The 27,796-nt window shown below is 43.4% G+C and overlaps 1 protein-coding gene across 2 annotated transcripts in view; it reads right to left on the bottom strand.

Moving 5' to 3' along the window:
• Positions 1-2,077: 2,077 nt before the first annotated feature.
• LOC109868067 (disks large-associated protein 4) overlaps positions 2,078-27,796 on the bottom strand; it is a 74,037-nt gene continuing 48,318 nt past the window's right edge. For both annotated transcript variants that reach the window (XM_031826447.1, XM_031826443.1), the window contains 6 exons: positions 16,985-17,427; positions 16,101-16,195; positions 14,275-14,789; positions 12,680-12,771; positions 10,364-10,528; positions 2,078-9,104 (listed from right to left, as the gene is read on the bottom strand). In XM_031826447.1, coding sequence (XP_031682307.1) covers positions 8,865-9,104; positions 10,364-10,528; positions 12,680-12,771; positions 14,275-14,789; positions 16,101-16,195; positions 16,985-17,427 — 1,550 coding nt within the window. In that variant the 3' untranslated portion in view covers positions 2,078-8,864. The remainder of the gene's footprint in view (positions 9,105-10,363; positions 10,529-12,679; positions 12,772-14,274; positions 14,790-16,100; positions 16,196-16,984; positions 17,428-27,796) is intronic.

Consider the following 27,796-nt stretch of genomic DNA (forward strand, 5'->3'; position numbering starts at 1 on the left):
ACAAGTCTCTGAATGTCCTTGAGTGGCCCAGCCAGAGCCTTGAACTGGATTGAACATCTCTGGAGAGAGCTGAAAATAGCTGCCCAGCAACGCTCTTCATCCAACCTGACAGACCTTGAGAGGCTCTGCAGAGAGGAATGGGAGAAACTCCTCAAATACAGGTGTGCCAAGCTTGTAGCATCCTACCCAAGAAGACTCAAGGCGTGAGTAAAGGGTCTGAATACTTACGTAAATGTTTTTTTTTTTTTTTTTTACATTTCCAAAAATTACTAAAAATCTGTTTTTTATTTGTCATTATGGGGTATTGTGTGTAGATTGATGAGAGGAAAAAATGATTTAATCAATTTTAGAATAAGGCTGTAACATATCAAAGTGTGGAAAAAGTAAAGAGTTTGGACACACCTACTCATTCAAGGGTTTTTCTTTATTTTTAGTATTTTCTTCTTTGTAGAATAATAGTGAAGACATCAACACTATGAAATAACACATATGGAATCATGTAGTAACCAAAAGTGTTAAACAAATCAAAATATATTTTTGATTCTTCAAAGTAGCCACCCTTTGCCTTCATGACAGCTTTGCACACTCTTGGCATTCCCTCAACCAGCCTCACCTGGAACACTTTTCCAACAGTCTTGGAGTTCCCACATATGCTAAGCACTTGTTGGCTGCTTTTCTTTCACTCTGCGGTCCAACTCATCCCGAACCATCTCAGTTGAGTTGAGGTTGGATGATTGTTGAGGCCAGGTCATCTGATGGAGCACTTCATCACTCTCTTTCTTGGTCAAATGGCCCTTACACAGCCTGGAGGTGTGTTGGGTCATTGTCCTGTTGAAAAACAAATTATAGTCCCACTAAGCGCCAACCAGATGGGATGGCTTATCACTGCAGAATGCTGTGCATTGAATTCTAAATGAATCAGTGTCACCAGTAAAGCACCCCCACACCATCACACCTCCTCCTTCATGCTTCACGGTGGGAACCCCACATGCGGAGATCATTCGTTCACCTACTCTGCGTCTCACAAAGACACAGCAGATGAAACCACAAATCTCAAATTTGGACTCATCAGACCAAAGGACAGATTTCTATCGCCGTTCTAATGTTCATCGCTTGTGTTTCTTTGACCCAAGCAAGTCTCTTCATGTTATTGGTGTCCTTTAGTAGTGATTTCTTTGCATTAATTCAACCATAAAGGCCTGATTCACACAGTCTCTTCTGAACAGTTGATGTTGAGATGTTGTATGTTACTTGAACTCTGTGAAGCATTTATTTGGGCTGCAAATTCTGAGGCTGGTAACTCTAATGAACTTATCCTCTGCAGCAGATGTAACTCTGGGTCTTCCTTTCCTTGGCATTCTCTGGTTGAGAGAATGCCAAGAGTGTGCAAAGCTGTCATCAAGGAAAAAAGTGTCTACTTTGAAGAATCTCAAATATAACATTTATTTTGATTTGTTTAACACTTTGTTTCTTACTACATGATTCCATATGTGTTCTTTCATAGTTTTGATGTCTTCCCTGTTATATGTAGAAAATAGTACAAATGAATGAGTAGGTGTGTCCAAACGTTTGACTGGTTATGTATATAATTATTTTTTTTAAACAAATGAATAAAAATGAAATATCTTTTCACTTTGACATTATAGAGTATTTTGTGAAGATCAATGACAAAAAGAAATCACAATGAAATTCATTTCAATCCCACTTTGTAACGAAACAAAATGTTTTTTAAAAACAAGGGGGGGGGGGTTCTGAAACTTTATCAGCTTGAGACCCAAATTAGAATTTGAACATCCTCCCGTGACCCAAATCATCCTCCAACGACCCAAGTTTTAAAAAATAAATAGTGTGTGATTATAGATGTATTCTCAAAACTCACGACCCATGTATCACATGCCCAGGGCCCACTTTGGGTCCCAACCCATAAGAAACCCTCATATAGATTATAGTCTAGGTTGTCTAGATCAAATACTATATGATCAAAATATATTATAGACTGTAAATCAGTTTACTAACTATATAAAAAAATAATCTGACACCCATCAACCCAAAAAGGATGAACAAAATAACCATTGTGAACGGTTTGAAAAAGTATTGTGTGCAATTTATTGAATGATATTCTCTCTTCGTTATACAGTACATATTTGAACAAATGAGCTCTTTGAAATTGTATAAAGAAATCTACAACATTGTAAAAGATTAAGCGGTTCTCTTGCCTTCAGATTTCGTTCTTATTTACAACAGAATGTGATTTTGATGAGTACATGGGGAATTACTAACTGGTCCCAGATCTGTTTGTGCTGCGTTACAATGACCATAAGCCAAGACATCACAAAACAGATCTGGGACCAGGCTAGTGAATTACTTTATCATAACATGTTCAACTTAGCATAGAACCAATTTACTCAATTCATTTTGTATTTCATAATATGCTTTAATGTTACCAGAGTAGATAGTCACAGGAATCAGAGTAAATCTAATTGCATCTCAACCTTTTACACTAAACCGAAAACCCTGACAAATACAGCCTAACTTGTATAGCATTATCAATAATGAACAAATCCTATTCAATAAAATATGTGCTTGTTTCATAAAATATTTCATTATTTTTTGTTATAGTGTCTCTCTTTTTTGCTTCATATCTCCTGTGGTAAGAGTGTTGGTTCTTTCCCTCTCCCAACCCTTGTAGGCCAAGGGTACAAAGTAAAGCGGACAGACAATTCAGGAGGGGGCTTATTTTAGCTTCGTAGGCCTTTGGACCAGGGAGTGGCATGACATGTACTCCTACCCTGGAGTACCCTATCTGGGCACCCCCTGAAATGTATTGTTGTATCCTAGCCTTGAGAGTCATATACTGTAAATCAGTTCAAATTGACTTCAGTCTCACAGAAATGAGTTTGCTGTGAGTCCAAGTGAGAATGGCAAGTGTCCACCACGACAGTCATGTCTTCTAGAAGTTTGAAGATGTAGAAAAAACGTTCAGGAAATGGCCCGTAGTCAGAATTCCATGGTGAACACATCCAAAAAGATTGTTGACCACCCTAATATGTCACACTCACTAACAGCACAGATGAGTCGAGTCAAAACTGGTGATGTGAAAAACACTTCTGAATTATAAGAAGATTAAGTGTGACAAGACAAACAGCATCGCTAAATGCAGTAAGGAATTGGAACATGGCCAAACTTTACCAATATTGTAAAGCCTTGAAAATACCATTATAATAAACAAGAGCTGTGAATTATAAGACAGTCTAAAACATCTCTTCCTTGTGGAGGTTTGCTACCAATGCAGACCTACAACTCATGAGAATATCAAGTGAACACATTTAATGCACATGAAAACAGCATGGTCAAATGCAGTTTCATGGAACACATCAAGTCAGTGTACACTGTGTAATCTACACCAAAGGGACCATGATAAAGTTGTTGTTGTTGGTTTAAGAGTATTTCAACTGGCCTTTGTCAATTAGTCACTCGATTTCCTCTAAACAAAACAATGGCTTCATAATTTCAAGCAAAATGTGACATTGTGAATATCGACCAATCCATTACACCTGGGTAAGGCCTAGATCTAAATCTCCGAAACAAACGCTTAAAACACCTCAACACGTGTCATAAGATCTTTCATGCCTACAGAGAATCAGGACATTGGTTAAACATCTTGAGGAAATTGGCCTAGGTGTGTCCCTCGGGTTTGTGTATTGGAGCAGTGGGTTGTTTAAATGTATGAGACAAGCCTCTGCCGTAGTCTCTCAGGGACAGACAGTTGCTGTCATTTACGTATTCACGCAGATTAGAGCAGAAGTGGACTGCCTTTGTCATCCTGTAATAGCTTTTTTTTGTCCTTGACGCACTCTCTCTCTCTCTCACCATATGCATATTACATTATTTCAATTCCTGTCAGGAACTGACTCAAATCAAAATAAAGCTGGCAGTGTTGACAGATCTCAGTTGTCTTTCCTCTGAAACTAACAGGATTATCCCTGATTAGTGCTTGGATGGGAAACCACCTTGGAAAACGGGTGTCTGGAAGTGGTTTTGGAAGGCCAGAAGGGGCCCGCCGGAGCCCAAGTGAAGTGATAGGGGGGGGGGGGGGGGGGGGAGGACATCCATTCTTATCAGTATTGATAGTCAGTTTCATTATTTTCTTCATATGACCATTACCCTGTTATCGACTTACAATATAAATTGCTTTGCGCAATCTAGCAGGCTCTTATATAGTGCTACAAATAACACTTGTTACCCCTATGTTCCCCCTGCCTGAAGAAGACTCTTTCAGTCAAAATGCGTTGCAGTCGTGCGTTCTGATGTTATATACACTATAGGCCGATCTGCTCCTTATACAGTATGTATTCGTTGTAAAAATTTTCTGTATCGTACTGGCCGCCTACTTGTTTTCTTTCTTGGCCTACCTTCCACTGCCCTTTTATTACCTTTATTTAACTAGGCAAGTCAGTTGAGGACAAATTATATTTACAATGACGGCCTACCCCAGCCAAACCCGGACGACCCTGGGCCAACTGTGCACCGCCCTATGGGACTCCCAATGTGGTGCAGCCTAAATTCAAACCAGCTCCTGCAGTGATGCATCTTGCACTGAGATACAGTGCCTTAGACCACCGCGCCACTCGGGAGCCTCATGTTATAACAGAATGCATCCAAGTCCAAGGCACTGGATTACAAAACACCAGAGAAACGAGTTGGAATGGTCCAGAATAAGCATGAAAAACAAATACCCACGTCTAACTACATTGGTCACAAGAGCAAACCAAGAACACAACTTGTCAGACACACCCAACCCCCTTCCTGGTAAATGATCAAATCACCAATGACAAGTGATTGTCACACAAAGCCTGGAGATGACTTATTCACAGAGAGGGAGCAGAGCCATTGACACCCCGCCGTTTACTGAGCAGAGCAAAAGGGGGCCATCAGCAATTCAGGCAAACACACAACAGCAAACAATAGGCTGCAATCAAGACCGACCTTTTCCCAGGAGGGGGGATGATGGCCAATAAAAGCCAGGCCTTTCCAATGCAAAGCCTGATGCTCAGGCTATTCTGTCACTGTGGTGGTGGGGAGAAAAATAACCCCCAAATGAGAAATGAGAAATGGAGCAACTAGCTGACAAGCAACCAGGCATATGGTTGGAATGACTTAAGTAAAAATAAGTGAATGTCGTTTTTATTCAACCGAACACATTGTATATGTCCCATGTGGTGACCCGGGTGTTGCGAGCACCATCTTCAACAGACTGAGCCATTGGAACAACTGAGGAACCACTAATTAATGAGCAGGGAAAGGTAGTGTTTGTCACCGGCAATATGGTGCAGGAGAACATGTTGGGGGGGGGGGGGGAAATGGAAGAAAAGTCATTGGTTTTGACTCTGACATATAGTGAAGATGTAGGTAGAGTTCCATGTCACTACTGCACGCCCTAGCCATGTGTAGCAAAGGGGAAACCACGTGGATTTGGACGGAGAACATTCATTAGCAGTTGGTCATAGTGTGTGAGAGATAGTGAGAAGGGGGAGGAGACTGCATTCTTCAGTGTTTTGTCAAACAACAAGAAACAAACACAATGAACCAGTATCTGGCTACCACTAAAAGTCTTAATTAGCTATAAAATACATTCTTTTTAAACAGTACTTGTTGGAAATGTATGGTCGGAAGCATTTTTGTAATGACCAACTGTGAAAATGCTGTTCACTGGTAGTATACAGTTCACTCTGCCTTTTTTATAGAAGTTGTCTCAAATTGCACCCTACTCCCTAAAAAACAGTGCATTACTTTTGAAAAGTACTTTCAAAGCGCGTTCACTTTGTAGGGAATTAGGGTGCCACTTGGGTCACACCCATGGCGTCTCCCCGCAACCATTGGAGTCTTTTAGAGAAAGCTAAATATGTTTAGAGAAAAGGAAAGGCTACACTAGCTACACTCTAGTAGCTCCGATGCTATGATTTAGTTACTAATGGTTTTCGACAGCAAGCGGTCTTCATCAGAGTTTCATCATTTGAAAATCACCAACTTTTGACAGGTACACTCTAACAAATGTCCCCAAGTGGTGAAATAAATACCATTGCATTTCAAAATGTATTGATCTCTCACACCCAGATAAAGAATGTATTACCGATATTTGCATTTGACAAGGTTAATATGTTTTATTAGATGAGCGATTAGGCTACTTTTTAAATCACTTGACTGGAATCATTCCATTTTCCACATTTACAGGCCCCTTGAGAGAGTGAATCACGTGATGGCTATATGGGGCGGCAGGGTAGCCTAGTGGTTAGAGAGTTGGACTAGTAACCGGAAGGTTGCAAGTTCAAACCCCTGAGCTGACAAGGTACAAATCTGTCGTTCTGCCCCTGAACAGGCAGTTAAACCGCTGTTCCTAGGCTGTCACTGAAAATAAGAATTTGTTCTTGCCTAGTTAAATAAAGGTTAAATAAAAAAGTGGCTATACATACCACAGGCAGAAATGTAATGCATTTCTTTTTTGTTAAAGGACCAACAAAAAATAAATGTCAAAAAAAATTACAAATAGATGTACTATAAAGAGATGTAATCATTTGTTTCAATTTTTAAAAAACGTAGGTAGCTAGGGATGATATTTAACAAAAAAAGTAAGAAAACTGCAACAATGGTAGGCAGTGGTGTGACAGGGTGCTTAGTTAAACATCTTTAATGCAAACAATGTGTTCTGCTACATTCAAGAATGAAATCCTTCCCTCCAAAACTGTCATGGACAATTGAGATGAAGTGCAAACTATTACCTGTAGGGGGGGGGGGGGGGTAAGAGAGCTTCCAACATGGTTTCACATAGTGCTACTGAAATAGTCTAAAGCAGTTTCCTCTCCTAGTCTCCTAATCCTTCCTCGAGTTGTGTCCTTTCCTTTCTCCATCTCTTTTGAATAGGCCGCCTGGTCAGGAACTGTGACGTGGGAAAAGCCATACAGTAGCACTGAATATGCAGTGCAGTGAATCACAGACCATTTACATGGGTATGTGCAGTGTGGAGAATAGTCGAATAGAACCACTGTCATTTAGCAGGCATTAGTCAAAGTTATTTGATGCTTAACCTCAAGTCTGAATTGGCCTTAGTTTCATTTGCTATCCTATAGAGATTTGAAATGGAATTAATGGTTAACGTGACTGGGATTTGAGGTGGAACTAACCACAACTTTCCCATGCATACCGAGTAGTGGTCCCATATGTGAAACACACTAGCATCTGTGCAAACTCATTTACAATATTAAAAAACTGTGATGCCAAAACACAAAAAGGTGAATTGTAGAGAGGGAAGTTGAGGCAGAAGTTTGGGAGAGAAACCATTTTGAATTATATTGCTGCCGCAACAAGCTTGAGTTGCTAGAAGTACCTACTTTATAAAACCCACAGACTTTTGAAATGTTCAATGAAATAGCCACAATGATGCAGCATGATAACGTTGTTAAAAGCATCCTGAAATAACAAGGAAACAATAAAAACTCAATCACTTTTTGCCCAGTGGGACAGTTCTCAATGGTGGTCCTGTCTACGTTTTCCACAAAACCTGAATTATATTCAATTGATCTGATATACCTACACCATGGTTGTATTCATTAGGAAACAACGTAGCGAAACATTTTGCAATGGAAAAATAAATGAGAGTTTCCACCAGGTTTCAGTCTGTTTTTTCCCCCTGTGTGGTGCCTTATAAAAAGGACCGATTAGTAAATTCACAGACCAATGGAGACACATGCGAGTGCAAAGTGTGGCCATTGTCATGGGACTGTGGCCATTGGCTGATGAATACATCCTCAGACCAAAAATGGCAGAAAACAATATCTCAATGGAAAAGTAGGATCTTCAAACGTTATTGCAGTAAATATCGACGTGTGAGTGTAGTTCGAGTCGGTTATAAAGTACCGATTCTTTTTTTCAGATATATCTTTAAAAAGGTTGGACAAAAACATACATTATGTTTTCAATAGATCTCACTTATATAAAGTTGTGGTATTTGACATGAAATACCCCAATCCTCTATTTCCTAATTCAGTTTTCAGTGCCCTGCTCTCCGAAACTGCTCATGAATCTAGAGCTGCAGGCAAGGGCTCATACAAAACAGATAAACACAATGAAAACAAAAAAGCACCAGGAAGACATAAGATAGCTGTGGGTCTGATGCGTGTGTGTGTGTGTGTGTGTGTGTGTGTGTGTGTGTGCGCGCTCCTCCGAATAAGTGTGTGTACATTTGACCGCATGGTGGTGTTGTGCAAACTATGGGTTGGCCAAGGCAAGGGAGAGGGAGGGGCATTGGAAAGCACAAACGCTTACTCTTGTCCGCATATTAGATCTCTTATAGCCAAGATACAGGTACATCTAAAATAGTCTTGATATAGTTTCTTAATGAGATAATAATAATAATAATAATAATACCATCAACAAAAAAAATGTCATCATTTGCGAAATACTTTTGTGTGTATGTACTGGTATGTAGGCTATCTGCGGCGTTTTAAATGTGAGCTGCATTATGTCATGTTTCGTGTTTTGTGTGGACCCCAGGAAGAGTAGCTGCTGCTTTCGCAAGAGCTAATGGGGATCCTAATAAAATAACCCCCCAAAAAGTTCAAAAAATTGTAACAAAGGCTGTGGTTTAGGTTTTTCCATTGCAGCCTCGTGAGAGGAGACAAGCATTCCCCATATAGTCTACAGCCCAAAAGTTCTCTCTCTTTGTTTCTCACTCCATCTACTGTAGACTGGCGGCCATCAAAACCAGACGACCCTGCGTGTGGTGAAAAGACCCCAACCCTCCCTCTCTCCCTCCGCCATCATCCCTTCCTCCATCCCAGTTTCTCTCTCTCTCTCTCTCGCTCTCTCTCTTAGAGGCGAGTCTGGGCCTCAGGGACATAGATCTCGATGCTGTCGGCGCTCTCCGTGGCCGAGTTCTGCCGGACCGAGGCGGCCCTCTTGGCAGCCAGTAGGCGCTTGCGGGCCTCCGTCCGCTGCTTCTCCGCCGAAGAGGTGGACGAGGCGGAGTCGGCGCTCTTCTCGCGGCCCAGCACCGGCCTCCCCTTACCGGGCTTCTTTGGCACTGGAGGAGGGGCCTCTTTCTTGTCCTCCTGGTGGTGGTGGGCCGCAATGGACGGAGTCAACCACAAGGGGGCAGAAAAGACATGGGAAAGAGAGACACGGGAGAGAGAAGGGGTTGGGTGGAGGGGGGTGGAGGGGGGAGAGATGAGAGAGTGAGAGGATGCAAGGCGTTGTTGCTGTAGGAAGAAAGCCTTGTAACTCCATTAAAAAGCTGTAACTTAATATTTTATGACTTTAGGACCAAGAAAAAGTATTCAAAACAGCATCTGATTATTAATAGCTTTCGTGAAATGTATGTTCATACGTGGTTTCAGTTTGTTTCAGTTTTGGAGATACAAGGTTTTATTCTGAAAGCAACGAAACAACGGAGGGTAATGCAGAGGTTGCAAAAAAAAAGAGCATTGTGTCATTTGATAAATGTAGATCTTTGACAGGGACATTTGATTATGGTGAAGCTTTCTACAATAAAATGTACAAGGTGGCTAACTTGACACAGGGCCAATTATATGGACAACACAGATAAAATACGTTGAATATAGGAGATTTAAGGTGACACTTTGTCAGAGTAGACGCTGAACAATACCTGTGTGAATAACATGACGAGGACATTAAAATGGTCAAACTCTATTTGGCCGTACGCCATAAAAGTGTCACTATATTCATATAACTTAAACAAGACATAACACACATCGATGCTGTTATGACGTACAGTTCAAATGAAGTGTATCCCATTCGATGAATCACACTGAATCTAATGCAATGTCACTGCAGAAGAAGTGAAACGGCGCTGCATGAACTCAAAGCAGTTGAAGCACACATCCACCCAACTGCTCTCACCAAAACATACTCCTTCCACTACAGTCAATCCAGCAGCCATCAAACTAACCGCTCCCTACACACGCGCGCGTACACACACACACACATCCGAGATAGAGCGAAAGCCAGGGCCGCATTCCATGACGTGATGCAACCTTTGCCAGTGCCATGCAAGTTCGACTTCAGACCGTAGCATTTATTTTACCGCTGACATGCATGCTCAAAGGAGGGGCTTAAAAGCGCAGAAACAGTCCAAAACAAACTGCCGTCTTTGAGATTGAACACCATGCATGTGTAAAGGGAGGTGGCTTCTCTCTAGCCCCCTTTACATTGGGCTGGGAAGCCCCTTTAAGTGTTCCCCTCACACAGGGAGGGGGAGAAGAGAGAGGGGAGATGGGGAGGGAGGAGAGAGGCCAGTTTCGGCGGCTTTCCTACCCCAGTCTGGGCACTGGGCAGCAGGGGTGGGAAGTACCTTCCGCTCGGGGGGCGAGTGGGCCACGGCAGGGGACTGCCAGTCGCTGGACTTGAGTTGGTAGAGCTCGTCAAATTTGAGGCTGATGTCCTCGATGGAGAGCTGCAGCAGGTCCCAGAAGCCCGCCAGGTCCTGGGCTGTGGGCCGCGGGTTGGCGTTCACATTCTGGAGGGAGGAAGAAAAAAAAAAAGAAAAAAAAAAATGGGGGAGTAGGTGGGAGAGGGGGGAGGGTGAGAAATAGTGAAAAAGAGAGTGAATGTTAGAGTTGGAGAGGGAAATGGTGAGGGAGAAAACAAGAGAGAGATAAAGAAGATGTTTGAAATTCATCGAGTCTTGCTCTGTCCACTTTGGATACTAGAGGGAGCTGTCCTACAACACAATGTCAGTGAAGACCTCTGTCCCACTGAATAGATCCGCGTTTCCCAAACTCGGTCCTGGGGACCCCAAGAGGGGTGCAAGTTTTGGTTTTTGCCCTACCGCTACACGGGTGATTCAAATGATCAACTGGTCGCCAAGCTTTATTTATTTGAATCAGCTGTGTAGTGTTAGGGCAGAAAACAAAACCTGCACCCTTGGGTTCCCCAGGAACGAGTTTGTGTAAATCATTCTGTCGGGATGTGTAGATGTTGTTTGTCCTTGCACTCAAGTGTGCTACTGTATTGTCATTTGATATATGCCTCTGTAAAAACCTACGCTGCTGTCTTGGGGCAGGTCTTCCTTGAAAATATATATTTTCCCCTGCTTGATAAAGTATAAGAAGTCAAATGAAATAAAAAGCACAAAAAATGTCCCTTAACGCAAGGTAGAATGACCACTTTACATAAGCAGTATACTGACTGTATAGTGACTTGGGTGGCACTTTGTTTTGCCCTGCAAGCTAAGTCTGTCAGAGTCTGACGGACGGCTTGACGGTCACACTTCCCCTTGTTTTCTCCACCTGACCCACTCGTTCTGTGACTAATGCGCTACCAGACTGTTCTTTGTTATGGTTGGGTCTCCCTGGTTATGGTCGGGTCTTGTGTGGCTCAGTTGGTAGAGCCTGGCGGGTTGTGGGTTCAATTCCCACAGGGGAGCAGTATGAAAAATGTATGCACTCACTTACTGTAAGTCACTCTGGATAAAAGCATCTGCACATTTTTTTTTTTTTAAATATAAAAATGCTTGCGTTTCCTGCCATCTGTTCAACTAGACTTAGTTCGAGGGACCGTTCTCGTTCTGTGGGATTTAAACAGCACAACAAAGTATGGTAGAACTAACTGTTTCCAGCTGAAAATTTGTATGTATTGAGAGAAATTATCTGGATTCTGAATAACATTTCTCCTACAAAAGGGACATGTTGTGTAATGATAGGGGGGGGGGGGGGGATCCCAATAGGTAATTGTCCAATAAATACAAAAAAATGTAGTCTTTATTTGTAGGATAGAAGTTGTATTGGATGTCAGACCATTTCTTCTGAATATAGATGCCTTTTGATATAATTATACCAGCAAAGAACAGCATAAGCCAAAGGTTCCATACACAACCATTAATGCAAAACATGAGTTCAACAATATGGTGGCATTAAAACTGACTCACATTACAACCCACTCATTGAACACAAATCGGTACCCCTTTCTACAATGATACGCACACTGAACTTTATGACCACATGATCACTATTCATAAAAACGGTGTTAACATCCATGGATTCTTGGTCCTCTGTCTGAATAACTGCATGTCTAGTTCTCATTTGAGAGAACGTAAAACATTCAGTCAATGATGACACTGAATTCCCCTCAGTCTTATCCTACTGATTGGGGCTGTCATAGTCTGAGTCCGCTGTACTGAGATCATGAGATCAGTGGAATGATGGGATACAGAGAGACGTGTCTGACCTTTTAAGGGTGCTTAACCCGTCAGGTCGGGGAAAAGCCCGGTCAATTAATTTTCCATTGACCTTACTGCCTGTTAGCATTCAGCTTGTCACTTAGCTAATGCTAATCTCTCAGTCGCATTTCATGTGGCATGTGTTTGCCTAATGATGTGATGTGTGTACGATCAGATGTGGAATTTCTTTTTTTGTGCGCTTTTTTGTAATGTCTGGTTATTTGATGTGTGTGTGTGTGTGTGTGTGTAGAGTATGGTAATGTGGTGATATTGTTTTGTCTGGTGATGTTTTTGTAGGGTCGTGTTGTTTTGTTATGTGATGTTGTTGTGGTGGCATAACGAACATTGTTTGGTCTAGTCATTTGATGTTGTTGTCACCGGGTAGTATTGTTTTGTCTGTTTATGTGATGTGTGTATGGGTGAGTTGGAATATGCAGAGGTGATACTTACCAAGTTTTGTTCACACAGCCCTCTGAACTGCTCAAATTTCTTGGTCATGAGGAGCTGAGCACTGCCCACTGCACTGCGGACCTTCCCCAACACTGCAGATAACACACACACACACACACACACACACACACACACACACACACACACACACACACACACACACACAGAGATTGACTCAAACAGACAAGACAGATCAGGCACATTTTGCTGTGCATTTGGAATACAACGCTAATCAATGGAGCGCCTTGAATGTCTATTGCTTCACTCAGGAATGAAACCCTAAACTAGGCTAATGGTAATAAACTCTTCCCATAGCTACTGATGTGTATCAGGTCTTACTGTACATCCATTTCCGTACTATCTCAAAAACAACAAGACAGTGTTCTTGCCATGTACTGAGTAAATACTTAGAACACTACCATCTTGAGAGAGATGTGGTTGTCTACACACTTCCCCCTGTCTGTACAACTACATTGAAAGCTAGCACACAAGGGAATCTGTGAAAAGGATTTGTCACACAGGGAGAAACGAGATGATTTGCGAGGGAGAGCAACCTGTTTTAACAGGAACATTACATTGTAACAGCAAAACATGCCAACAACGTTACCAAAATGAACCCCAAGTTAATGTTGGGCGTCTAGACTAGAGGTGGATGTTAAAGGCCGTGTCAAAATGACCATGTCAGAATGACTCCATAAGAGGGCAACACGAGAGGATCACAATGTCTTTATGACATGGTTTTACTGCTGCGTCAGAAGTAGAACGAACATCTGCATTGGTGAAATCTGACCACTGGATGATGAGGTTATGGAATTGAGAATAGGGACCAGCGGAACCAGATATTTTTCTATGGTCCTGCAGTAATCCGATTTGATGTCGACTCGATCTTGCCAACAGTGAGAGAAATGCACATGTGAGCACGCATACACTGTGCATGCGCAGATACACACATGCGTGACCGTGGCTGGTTCTTGGTTTGGTTAAGATCTTCTGATATAGCGTGCGTGCTTGACTGAGATGATGTGTCAGGACTGTGCAGTGTGTGTATGTGTGTGTGTGTGTCTCATGCCTACTCTCTCTTGTGTGCTGTGTCAGCCTGATGTTGAGGCGTTAATATTATCTGGGTCTGTAATTCGGTCCAGAGTAGATTAGTGTAATTCTAGTATAACAGGTCTGTCTGTGTGTTAACCCCAGGTATTACCGCCTCATCCACTGCAGTGTGTGTGTGTTTGTGTGTGAATCCTGTGGTTGAACCCTACTTCCAAGGCTTTGAACCTTTGGATCGAGTCAGTTCAGGTCTAACCACTATCTAGATCAGTCCATCCGCATGGTGTGGATGTTAGTGGGGGCTCTTTCCAAAAGAATAGGCTACATTATGTCATCTCAGAAATTTATTGCATAGAGTTGAGTTAGGGAGAGGTTTGTCCCGGAGCATAGTCTGTTGTCAGGGTATGACCTACTTTCTGATAGGTTCATGATCATTATGTCTGCACAGGAGCAAACATTTTCAAATGAAAGCGGTCAATGATAGTTGTAACTAGGGTAGGCAATTGTTTGTATATGTCCTGCAAGAATAGAACGATTAGTTGTCTTACCCTCCTCTGAGAGCTGGTTGTCTTTGGTCTCTTGCTCCATCTGCTGGCACCAGCCCTCCATGCGGCCCGTCTCCGCCTGCAGCAGCTTGAGGAACCAGTGGCCGTCCCGCCGGCAGGCAGGGCCTGGAGGGGGCACCGCATTAGGGTTCCCGCTACCGCTATTTCCGTTCCCGCTCTCCAGCCAGGGGTCCGGAGGGGGCAGGGATGAGGGGTCCAGGGCCGGGTCCATGCTCTCGGAGAAGGAGTCGGAGGAGTCGGACCGTGTGGTGGAGCGGTTGAGGATCTGCCGAAGCGGAGGTGGCGACGTACTGGTGTCAACGGTGGGATTTGATCCGTTGCCCTTGCTGACCTGGCCGCTGCACGGGGGCGAGGCCATGGATTGGCAGGCGCTGTTGACCATGCTCTTCTTCTCGGCGGCGGGCTTGGCGTGGAAGTTGGCGTGCGAGTTGATGGGAAGGTCCTGTGTGTCAGAGTCTGTCTCCTGCTTGGAGGCCATGCTACTGGAGCAACTGTGCCTGAAAAAACCCCACACAAAACAGTGAGAAAATAGAAAGTGGTCAATGTTCCATCAATATCGATGGCAAAACAGACAATGCATCTCTAATAATGTTATTCTGTCAAAACAATGGATAAGTAAAGCCAACCAAACCAACCCCAACTGCTTCTGTAACTGAGCCAACCCTCCATAACAAAGACTAGAGGACAAAAATACGACCTAGCCTTTTCCTGCTGCAAAACAAACCAAGGAATGTTCTCAACGCCAGCCACTACATCCTCTACTGATCAATACAGGTATAAAAACAAAAAGACGGATATCGATCACAGTGTAGCGTTGCCTTGTCGACATGATGCGGTGGTGCACTCAGCTTGGAGGCAGTAGACAGGAGACACAGAACATAGCCTAAACCATAGAGATGGATAGAGAGCATACCACACAGTTGACAACGTTAAAATAGTGAAAGCCCTCCATTGCATTGCACATGCCATCGCAGTCTTTTGTGGCAAGTTCGATCTCTATGACTCATCACGTGTACGGGTAAAGGGCTTGGCTGGGGAATGGTATGTTAGTGCAAACCCTGACCTTTGTCTGGACCTTGGCTACAATGCTACCTTCTGATTGAAGTGATAGAACAGGAAACGCCAAACAGGGGAATGGACGTTCATCTGTGGAAATATTATGGATACTTGGCAGTCTGAATATCCATGGTTAAGAACAGGATAATAATAATAGATGGGGAGGGAGGTAAAATACATACTTTAATTGTTGGTATGGGGTGCCAATAAATAGCATTTATGTTTTAATTAGAAATAGGAGTAGGAGGTGGTGTTTTGAAAATGAGTATGTTATCGGTGGACATTCCGGTATAGAAGCTCTTTGTTTAGGCTCTGTCTATGATGTCAAATGATAAAGGCCACATTCAGATGTATTCAAATAGTGAGATAATTCTGACAACCAACTGGTATTTGCAAAACAGCATGAAAGCTAGGAGGGAGGTCAAAGAGAGGGAACAAAGGGGAGTGAAGCCGAGTGTGGCATGCAAAGACTTCCTGGCATTCAAAATATTGCGAAACTAACTACATGACAAGTACTACGCTACAGAACTACAGAATGACTTTCAAATGTCGCATGCGTCATTGTAAAATAGCTTATGTAAATATTGTATGCTCTTGGCAACATAGCAGGTGTGTTACTGTTCTCACATTATGTATATTTTCTCAGTGTCTACATCAAAATGGCCCCTCAGAAATGAATATATTTAGGCAACATTTTATTGTGTGGAGGAGAAATGAACGGGAGTCACAAACGGGACAGGAAGTGTCCTTACCAGCCGTCGTCCGCCTGGATTCCGATTGACTGGAATCTGGCCAATGGCGGTGGCGGTGTCTCCTCTCGCTGGACTTCCTCCTGAATGCAGTCAACCTAACAACCGATAAAAAAAAACTGTATTCAATACAAAACATTTGTCACCTGGAAAAGGTTGATTCCGGTAGAAAATCTGTGGTGCTCCAGGTCATATTTTTTTGCAGTCGATCTGCGCGCCTCAGAAGATTGCTACTATATATAATGTTTATGTGGTTCCAGAGACAGTAAACACTTCTGCAGGCATTGTGAGATCTGACCATTTGCATCGCGCAAAAAAAGAACCAGCTGCCTCATTCTAGAGACAGTCTGGAAAAAAACATCTATATTAAATAATGAAGTGAAAGCATAATGTTTTCCTCAGGCAAGGATGGGGAGAACTCTTTTGAGTTTTTCATTTTCCAGATGGCACTTTTTCAAAATTCTAATTCAGCATGCCCCATATGAGCTGTAAGCATAAGAAAAATACATGTTTAATTAGCACAGTTCACTGTTTGTTTATTCTTTAAAATGATCAATGGTTAGGTTAAATAGCCTCCAGCAGCCCAATGGTTGCACGCCAGTCCATTGCTGGACCTAAGCCACACTGACAAACTTGTACCACAGACACACTTACTCTAGCACTTTACCTCAAACACTAAGAAACATACTGTGATATTACTGAATCTAATGAAACGTTAATGACTCCACTGTAACACCACTGACAATACCATAATGTCACTGACAGTACTTTAACGTCACAGATAGTACCGTAATGTCACTTATATTACCGTAATGTCACTTATATTACCGTAATGTCACTGACTATACCATATCGTCATTGACTAAACTGTAACGACGCGCTCCAACCTGTATCCCTATGGAGGATAGCTTTCTCCGGGGCACGATGTCCGCTCGTGGCTCCTCTGCTGCCAGGCTCCCTCTGCTGCCGCCTGTCCTCAGGGGTTCATGGTGGGAGTCATTGGTGTCAGTCCCGGTGGTGGCGTGGTGGACGGTGGTGGCGAGGGGTTCCCGGTGGATGGCGACGGGCATGGGGATAGGCCGAGGGACACCCCGAGCCAGGCTGTTGGCGCGCGTGCTGTCGAGGCTGTCGGAGGAATTGCTGTGTGCCTGGCTAGACTGGCTGGTGATGGTCTCGCTGCGACGGTCGCGCTCAGACTGGTGGTCCAGGTAGGTGTCCTGGGCCGACTCTGTGCTGCTCTGCACCGTCACCGAGATGTAGGGCTTGGAGGTGGTGCGGGGAGGCACGGGCGGGGGCGCCGGCTTCTTACAGGTGGTGATGCATGTGGAGACTGGAGGGAGAGAGAGTTTTGAGTTTTAACAAGTCTTTATTGTTCAACAATGATCTACTGTAAAGCTTTGAGGGTTCAGAGAGATCAATTCCTATGAAGAGGCGTCAGCGTGAATTTTGAAGACCGCTGTACTTTGTCTGTTCATTTGCATACCAACAAAACTAATGTCAGGGAAAGTGTCACCACCTTTAATATAAGACACCTTTATCTCCAAGCAGAAATAAACGAACCAAATGCACGCTAGATTAGCGCGAAGGAGGAACACCCGCACCAACAGGAACATTTTAAAGCGGAGAATTACATTTACTGGCACACTGAACATACAGTACATACCGTGCACATAATGTTCTACATGTGGTTAGCATGAGTCGCATGCGTCAAAGTCCAAATTCCGATTCTGTCAATCAAATAATGAATGCAATTGCATGTGAACAGGAAGTACAGATCACCACCGGCTGAATGCTGAGTGGAGCCTATGGAGCTTTCACATAGCTCGATGAATAAGACAATTGATTCAAGTAATTCCAGCCCAGAACACCTAGCCCGAAGAACACGATCCCAATCCCACGCTTCAGGTGATGTGACTGACTGAGGACGGATGCATCGAGAGACAGAGAGAGAGAGAGAGAGAGAGCGCAATTCCTGGTAATGGAGGACCAGTACCCGAGAAGCAGCTCCAATGGAGTGATTGACCATTCGGGGAAGCAGGTGTGCTGTTGAATAGCGCCGATCCTGTTTTTTTCAGACCGTCTTTGTTTCTCCTCCTGTCCCATCGATGCCTCCTCCACTGAACCTACAATGCCTTTTCAACTCAAACTGCCTCAACTTCATCCCAAGTCAACTGAGGCTTTCAATCTTCGTCATTTACATGTTTTGTTTGTTGTTTTACCTTCAATGCGCTTTTGAGATTATCTGAAGTATTTTGGGGGAAAATTCTTAACTATTATTATATATGTAACTCGAGTATGCCTAGAAGGCTCAGTCTGTTACGTTTGTAATTGTTTTTTGGCATTTATTTAAGAGGACCTCAATGAAAATGTTTTTTTTGTTTGTCATCCTCGATGAATTTAAATGCATTATCCACTTGTCTGGTTGTATTGTGTTTTAAATGATCAAATAAATCTATCAATCCATGGCAGCGTAACCACCCTGCTACACTACAGCCATCAGCCATTGAGGGAGTGATTCCTTTTATATCAATGAAGGCTGCTATACTGCCTGCGTTGCGTTGAGTCCAATGGAATCGTCGAGGTTCAATTCTCGATGGCTGACGCGCGTTCATTCTATCTTGGGAATTGAAATAACGAGAAATAAAGATGATTTTGGTTGGTTTCTGGTGTAGCAGGTAGAGTGTCGAATTGACACGATGCTGATGGCGACGCAACGCGACACGTGTAGCGTAGCTGAAGTGTAAGCGAAGGGCTGTGGGGATGAAGTTGAGAAAGAAAGAAAAAGAGAGAGACGAGAAGCACTCCCAACTGAATAGAAGGAGGGTGTTGTGTGCAATCTGTTCTGCTACATCAGCATTTAACTGCGAAGGCCAATTCTACTCATTCCCCTCTTTGTCAACAGAATGGTGACATACATTACAGCAGGTGACAAGAGGGACATATTAAGGACGATACTCAGCAATAATAGAATAACTAAAAGGAACTCACCACTGTTGGATCACCAAATATATATATATTTTCTTAAATGGTTACATATCATTTAGCAGACACGCTTATCAAGGGTACATTGATAGATTTTCACCTAGTCAGCTTGGGGATTCAAACCAGTGACTTTTTGGTTACTGACCCAACACTCTTAACCGCTAGGCTACCTGACGGATTTCATATTATGCATTTTCATTATAGGAACTCCATTCCCACCCACGGCTTACCCCACCTCACACTAATGCGTTTCTAACAACATTTAATAGTGACTTTTTTTTGCCGAGTCATGATAACTAAGCTCGGTGAACCACAATTGGAGCCATTAGGCTGTGTGTGTCCAAATCGACAAGGATACTGCCTTTGGATTGGGACACAACCATAGTCTGGTTCAGTACATAAAGCACACATTCATGGCTTGCGAGACGAAATAAATGTATTATCAGTGAAGTGCTTTTAGTCATCACTGTAGCCCACGTGTTGGAGTATAAGTAGGCTACATTAAACCACTTACTGATGCAGACTAGTTCAACACTAGTTCAACACCCTATCACAGCTTATTGTGAAAAATCACAGTTTATAGACAAAAATGACTTATCCGAAATTTGTGACAGGCAGACGATAAAGTCCACTTTTCCATGTGCATTAAAAGATTTATCACTGTCGCTGGGCAATACTGACTTTCAGCTCCCTCCAAAGATTTTCTATTGGGTTCAGGTCTGGAGACTGGCTAGGCCACTCCAGGACCTTGATATGCTTCTTACAGAGTCACTCCTTAGTTGCCCTGGCTGTGTGATTCGGGTCGTTGTCATGCTGGAAGACCCAGCCACGACCCATCTTCAATGCTCTTACTGAGGGAAGGAGATTGTTGGCCAAGATCTCGCGATACATGGCCCCATCCATCCTCCCCTCAATACGGTGCAGTCATCCTGTCCCATTTGCAGAAAAGCATCCCCAAAGAATGATGTTTCCACCTCCATGCTTCACGGTTGGGATGGTGTTCTTAGGGTTGTACTCATCCTTCTTTCTCCAAACACGGCGAGTGGAGTTTAGACTAAAAAGCTCTATTTTTGTCTCATCCGACCACACAACCTTCTTCCATTCCTCCTCTGAATCATCCAGATGGTCATTGGCAAACTTCAGACGGGCCTGGACATGCGCTGGCTTGAGCAGGGGGACCTTGCGTGCCCTGCTGGATTTTAATCCATGACGGCGTATTGTATTACTAATGGTTTTCTTTGAGACTGTGGTCCCAGCTCTCTTCAGGTCATTGACCAGGTCCTGCTGTGTAGTTCTGGGCTGATCCCTCACCTTCCTCATGATCATTGATGCCTCACGAGGTGAGATCTTGCATGGAGCCCCAGACCGAGGGTGATTGACCGTTATCTTGAACTTCTTCCATTTTCTAATAATTGCGCCAACAGTTGTTGCCTTCTCACCAAGCTGCTTGCCTATTGTCCTGTAGCCCATCCCAGCCTTGTGCAGGTCTACAATTTTATGTTTGATGTCCTTACACAGCTCCCTGGTCTTGGCCATTGTGGAGAGGTTGGAGTCTGTTTGATTGAGTGTGTGGACAGGTGTCTTTTATACAGGTAACGAGTTCAAACAGGTGCAGTTAATACAGGTAATGAGTGGAGAACAGGAGGGCTTCTTAAAGAAAAACTAACAGGTCTGTGAGAGCCGGAATTCTAACTGGTTGGTAGGTGATCAAATACTTATGTCATGCAATAAAATGATAATTAATTACTTAAAAATCATACAATGTGATTTTCTGGATTTTTGTTTTAGATTCCGTCTCTCACATTTGAAGTGTACCTATGATAAAAATTACAGACCTCTACATGCTTTGTAAGTAGGAAAACCTGCAAAATCGGCAGTGTATCAAATACTTGTTCTCCCCACTGTATATATATATTTTTTTTTACCCCCTTTTCTCCCCAATAGGTAGTTACAGTCTTGTCTTATCACTGCAACTCCAGTACGGACTCGGGAGAGACGAAGGTAGAGAGCCATGTCTCCTCCAAAACATGACCCTGCCAAGCCGCACTGCTTCTTGACACACTGCTCACTTAACCCGGAAGTCAGCTGCACCAATGTGTCAGAAGAAACACCGTCCAACTGGTGACCGTGTCAGCGTGCATGTGCCCGGCCAGCCACAGGAGTCGCTAGACCGCAATGGGACAAGGATATTCTGGCCGGCCAAACCCTTCCCTATCCCAGACAACGCTGGGCCAATTGTGCGTCGCCTCATGTGTCGATCGGTCGCTGCCACCTGCGACACAGCCCGGGCTCGAACCCGGATTTGTAGTGACGCCACTCGGGAGGCCCTAGCCTGGTGTAATTCTAACTACCCAGATATGTTTATTATTCACCTACGTGAGCTGAATTTCCTAAATGACAAGCAGTTATAGTTAAAGGCTAACAACAAGCCCTAAGCATGACACATACAATATAGGCCAATGCCATGGCACATCACATTTTGGACATCTAGGCAAAACTGGAGCCGTCCTAAATCTGAGGCAATCCCCCAAAATGTTTTACCCTTGGCCTAAAGGAAATGTGTACGACTATGACAGCTCTTTCAAAACAGCTCAAACTTGGTACGAGGCGTGGTGTGAACATAAAACATACAGGAACTCAAGTCCTTTTGTTCACCTGACTTAGAATTCCTCACAATCAAATGCAGACCGCATTATCTACCAAGAGAATTCTCTTCGATCATAATCACAGTCGTGTATATTCCCCCCAAGCAGACACATCAACGGCCCTGAAAGAACTTCATTCAAATCTATGTAAACTAGAAACCACATATCCTGAGGCTGCATTTATTGTAGCTGGGGATTTTAACAAGGCTAATCTAAAAACAAGGCTTCCTAAATTCTATCAGCACATCGATTGCGCAACCCGGGCTAGCAAAACCCTAGATCATTTTTATTTTAACTTCCGTGACGCATATAAGGCCCTCCCCCGCCCTCCTTTCAGAAAAGCTGACCACGACTCCATTTTGTTGCTACCAGCCTATAGACATAAACTAAAACAGGAAGCACCCGCACTCAGGTCTGTTCAACGCTGGTCCGACCAATCGGACTCAATCCAAACTCGTTATTAAGCTCCCTGGGTCTCGACCCCGCCCTGTGCAACTGGGTCCTGGACTTCCTGATGGGCCGCCGCTAAGGGTGAAGGTAGGTAACAACATCTCCACCCCGCTGACCCTCAACACTGGGGCCCCAAAAGGGTGTGTTCTCAGCCCTCTCCTGTACTCCCTGTTCACCCACGACTGCGTGGCCATGCACACCTCCAACTCAATCAAGTTTGCAGACGACACTACAGTGGTAGGCTTGATTACCAACAACGATGAGACGGCCTACAGGGACAAGGTGAGGGCCCTCGGAGTGTGGTGTCAGGAAAATAACCTCACACTCAATGTCAACAAAACAAAGGAGATGATCATGGACTTCAGGAAACAGCAGAGGGAGCAGCCCCCTATTCACATTGAAGGGACAGTAGTGGAGAGGGTGGAAAGTTTTAAGTTCCTCGGCGTACACAAACTGAAATGGTCCACCCACACAGACAGTGTGTTGAAGAAGGTACAGCCTCAGGAGGCTGAAGAAATTTGGCTTGTCACCAAAAAACACTCAAACTTTTACAGATACACAATCGAGAGCATCCTGTATGGCTGTATCACCGCCTGGTACGGCAACTGCTCCGCACATAACCACAAGGCTCTCCAGAGGGTAGTGAGGTCTGCACAACGCATCACCGGGGGCAAACTACCTGCCCTCCAGGACACCTACACCACCCGATGTCACAGGAAGGCCATAAAGATCATCAAGGACAACAACCACCCGAGCCACTGCCTGTTCACCCCGCTATCATCCAGAAGGTGAGGTCAGTACATGTGCATCAAAGCACCTGTTAAACAGCCATCGCTAACATTGAGTGGCTACTGACTCAACTCCAGCCACTTTAATAATGGACAAATGTATCACTAGCCACTTTAAACTATGCCACTAATGTTTACATACCCTACATTACTCATCTCATATGTATATACTGTACTGTATACCATCTACTGCATCTTGCCTATGCTGTTCGGCCATCACTCATTTTTATGTACATATTCTGATTCATTCCTTTACACTTGTGTGTGTGTATAAGGTAGTTGTTGTGAAATTGTTAAGTTAGATTACTTGTTCGATATTACTGCATGGTCGGAACTAGAAGCACAAGCATTTCGCTACACTCACATTAACATCTGCTAACCATGTGTATGTGACAAATAACATTTGATTTGAGGCTGGTCCTTCCATCGAGATGTACAGTATTTCAAACCCTAATATTGTTATGTTAGTAAGTTCTCCCTATGACTGTCCATCTCAGCTACTCTATGGGCACAAACTTTTTTTAAACCCTCACAGCAGCTTTTAAAAACCCTAGCAGCAACATAAACATGCGAGGGAACTCGGAAACAAACACTCCAAACAAAGGATCTGTTGTGTGGCTTGATCCACAGACAGCCTTAGCCTCAATGTGTCACAACCTCACCTAATTCATGTTGCACGGTATACCAAAGCTTTTTCGATACTAGTACATGAAAAAGGGTTCGGGACTTGATTTAAAAATATATATATATATATATTAAAACTTTCGGTACTTCTGTCAAACGTGTCTCACATCGTCTACTGATTGAGGATCGAGTCTCTCTATCCGCACAGCTGATGTCGCCTTATTACGCGTGAGCACCGTGCCTGCTCCACTTTTAGCCTGCACTGGGAGTCTGGGCTGCATCATGTTAGCTCCCCACCACAGGAGGTTTGTGGCACCTTCATTGGTAATGGCTGGAGAAGAATATGTGGAAAGGTATCAACAACAAACACATGGCTTCCATGAGTTTGATGCCATTCCATTCCCCCCCGTTCCAGCCATTATTATGAGCCGTCCTCCCCTCAGCAGCCTCCACTGCAGTCCCCACTCTTGCTGCAAAGAAGTTAACAAACTTGAATAATGCAACACGGCGCGCAGAAAAGCTAAAAACTGTTAATTACTGTTCGCAAAACAAAATGTCCATTACAGGCTAGAAGAATTTACAATGCAAGAAGATGTATGTAGCTTCCATCTTAGTAGGCTAACTTTCTTAGCTTACTGCTAAAGCTAACATAATTCACTACCCTAGTACCTTGTTTGTTTGAAAGCTGATCGTCACAAAAAAACTTTATTAATTCACTTTGTGTCCTCTGTCTCATGTTTCTCCCAATCAAGATCATGTTCACTAGATCCTTGAACTGATTGTGTGTAAATGATGTCATGGGTCTTAAAAGAAACAGCACACACTTCTATAAAAGAAGAGATTGCTTCGTCGATGCAAATGTTGTTGATCAGTACAATAAAATAAGTCCCAAATGCATGCACACTCCTATTGAATATGCATTCACCTGTATTGTGTGATTACGCCTAGGCTACATCTTGATTTACCCAGTTTATCGATAGACTAGAGATTTACCATTCAAATAAATAATTACAATTATGTGGTTATGTAGTTAAAATATTATTATTATTTATTTTTTTACAAATGTATTATTTGATTGTATAATTGATTCATTAAAGCATACATTCAAAAATCAAACATGTCAAATGTAATGATATTGAACTCAAAAGATCTATATGGATGCAATTCTGGACCTGGGCTAATATGCCATTTTTTGTTGTTGTTGCCATTGTCTCGTTGTGGTATCAAGTACCGCGATGGTATCGAGTATCTTGATAGTAAACCTGGTATCAAAGTCCAAATTCGGGTATCGTGACACTACACCTAATGATACGCACAGATGAACTCACTCGTGTCTTGCTGTAAACCTCCAGGCTAGTTTTTGCGCTGCCTCGTTGCTGCGTCAAAGTACAGGCTAGCTCTCGGTTACCGTAGAATGGCTGGGCTGGAACTACTAAGGCTTGTCTCTAGGCAACTCAGACAACTCATGAATAGTCTCAGTGTAAAAGAACTGCAAACGTTCAACGTCTTCTCACTGTAAATGTAAGGAACATCGCTAAGAGTATCCAGAGCAATTTTTTTAAATCTTGTACAAAATGGTACTGTAATCCCTACAGCAAGGTCAAGAGCAAGAGGGGGGCCTTCACTTGGAATGCAACAACAATACACAGAATGTTTCAAATACATAGGTTTCACATTGACAAAGAACATAACAGCATGACAGGTTGAGCCCTGAATAATGGATGCTCTTCGGAATGCTCTGGCTTTCACCATTCCGTCACTAAACAATAACACTGTACCCAGTTGCTTCTCTCTCTCTCCTCATGCACTAGAAGTTGCCTCACCTCGCATATCTAGTTCAAATGGTGCCGTCACATTCTTTCCCACAACAGTAGAGCTTTTAGAACTGTACAACAATGGCAAATAGCTTGTGTAAAGGACGAGTATAAGTACACATTTCCAATGTTGTCATCCATCTCTTCATTGACATACCACCGATAACATAATCAGTAACTACCGTGGCCGGGCCCCAGGGAAAGAGTTTTCTAAAGAGAGACAGGAAAGCAACACATGCTGTCAAAGATGTACTGCCATATCGACCGTTGTGAGTCGTTGATTCCTGTGTTATGTATGGGTCTGCGGGTCAAACTTAATATTGCAAAAACCCTATACCAGAGTAAATATCTGGGTAATACATTATAATATATGTAATTACCCTGTAATAGGATAGAAGTAAACGCTCTTATGGCTTGCTTACCATTTTTTGCAGACGTTTTAGAAAATGTATTATAAAACAGGTTAGCACTGTGTACAGCAACTGCTTGTAAGTAAGATTATATGACATAAATTATCTAAGACTAGGCCTATATGAGAACATATTCCCTCATAGGTACACAGGAATAAGACTTTTGTGAATTAGTCAATGTGTTTCCCTGCTGTTTAATGCTATACCTGTATCCCCGAGCTTTTGACAGACATCCATGCCAGGGGAAGATAGTGCTGAAGGGGGACTAGTGACCACTGCCTGTCTGCCAACTCTAATAACAGAGACGTCGACAGGGCTGAAGGGGCTTGTCGTCGCAATGGCAGCTATGTGACATGCTGGCTCCACTCCAGATTCCAGTCTGTATGTTTGTGTGCATGTTCGTGATGCATTTTTTGGATACTTGCCCTGCCCTATGGGGCACCAAGTGGCATATTATTATTGCATAATTACTAACAGTCTGCCCAGAATGTATCCTTGTGTGAAACCCCCCCCCCAAAAAAAATCTGATTCACTTACAAAAAACCCTAACAGATGGAAAATCATAAATTACCTCTTTTCAAATCACAGAGATTATTCATGCTGGTTTACATGGTTATTGAGGCTGTGGGTTTTGGGTTTGCCTATAACCTACATCAGGCTAGCTCTGTGACAAAGAGATGGATACAGAAGAGAGGACACATCTCGAGAAGGGGGGGGGGGTGCATCTCAATAGTTTAAAGTAGCTTCCTTTAGTTGTCTTCTTTAGGTCATTTGCACGGGACATTAAAGAAAATGACAGGCGAGAGGAAGCCACTTGAGACTTTTGAGATGCACCCAATTAAATGTGAAATGTGTGATCTCCTACCAACACGGGAAGAGAGTGCAGCTGTCTCCAGAGTACATTTCCCTCCCAATTTCTGGCTATTATGCATAAGTCACTCACACACACACACACACACACACACACACACACACACAACATAAGACAGCCCCAATGTGCGATGACTGTGATGACGCAACTAATCTTTCCGCCAGTTACGTACATAATGTTGATGCTGACAAAGCTTTGCTTTCAGAAGCCATCTGCAAAGCAGTTTAAAGCTTTGCAAACAGTCCAGCTAAATACTGTTCCTGCTTAATGGCACTAATTGAATACAGCTCAGGCGGTACGGGTTGTTGGCTGCCACCACCACCAAACTGAAATCCTATTAAATAGGAGTAGCTGTTCTGACTTAAACAGAAGGACTAAAACAAAAACAACACTGGAAACCCAGAGATTTGTTCAAAATTTTTACTCTGACTGGAAGGCGTGTGGACAACGGTCCGGTCTTCTGCCATCTGTATTAACGGTCAAGCTATCAACTGGCGGGACTCTAGTTCACCATTATTGGAAGTGTAAAAAATAATATATCATGGACAGATGCAAACTAAGCAGGATAGTTGTCATGACAAGTCATTCCATCCCACTGGGCACAGACACCCTGGTTCGAATCCAGGCTGTATCACAAACAGCTGTGATTGAGAGTCCCATAGCATACCACCCTGCATACCACTGCTGGCTTCCTTCTGAAGCTAAGCAGGGTTGGTCCTGGTCAGTTCCTGGATGGGAGACCAGATGCTGCTGGAAGTGGTGTTGGAGGGCCAGTAGGAGGCACTCTTTCCTCTGGTCTAAAGAAAATATCCCACTGCCCTGTGTAGGATGCTGTCTTTCAGATGGGATGTTAAACAGGGGTCCTGACTCTCTGAGGTCATTAAAGAACCCATGGCACTTATTGTAAGAGTAGGGGTGTTAACCCTGGTGTCCTGGCTAAATTCCCCATCTGGCCCTAAAACCATCACGGTCACGTAATAACCACCAGTTTACAATTGGCTCATTAATCCCCCTCCTCTCCCCTGTAACTATTCCCCAGGTCGTTGCTGCAAATGAGAATGTGTTTTCAGTCAACTTACCTGGTAAAATAACTAATAAAAAAATAAGACAGCGCA

Source organism: Oncorhynchus kisutch, linkage group LG1 (assembly GCF_002021735.2).
Source record: "Oncorhynchus kisutch isolate 150728-3 linkage group LG1, Okis_V2, whole genome shotgun sequence".
Taxonomy (NCBI): Eukaryota; Metazoa; Chordata; class Actinopteri; order Salmoniformes; family Salmonidae; genus Oncorhynchus; species Oncorhynchus kisutch.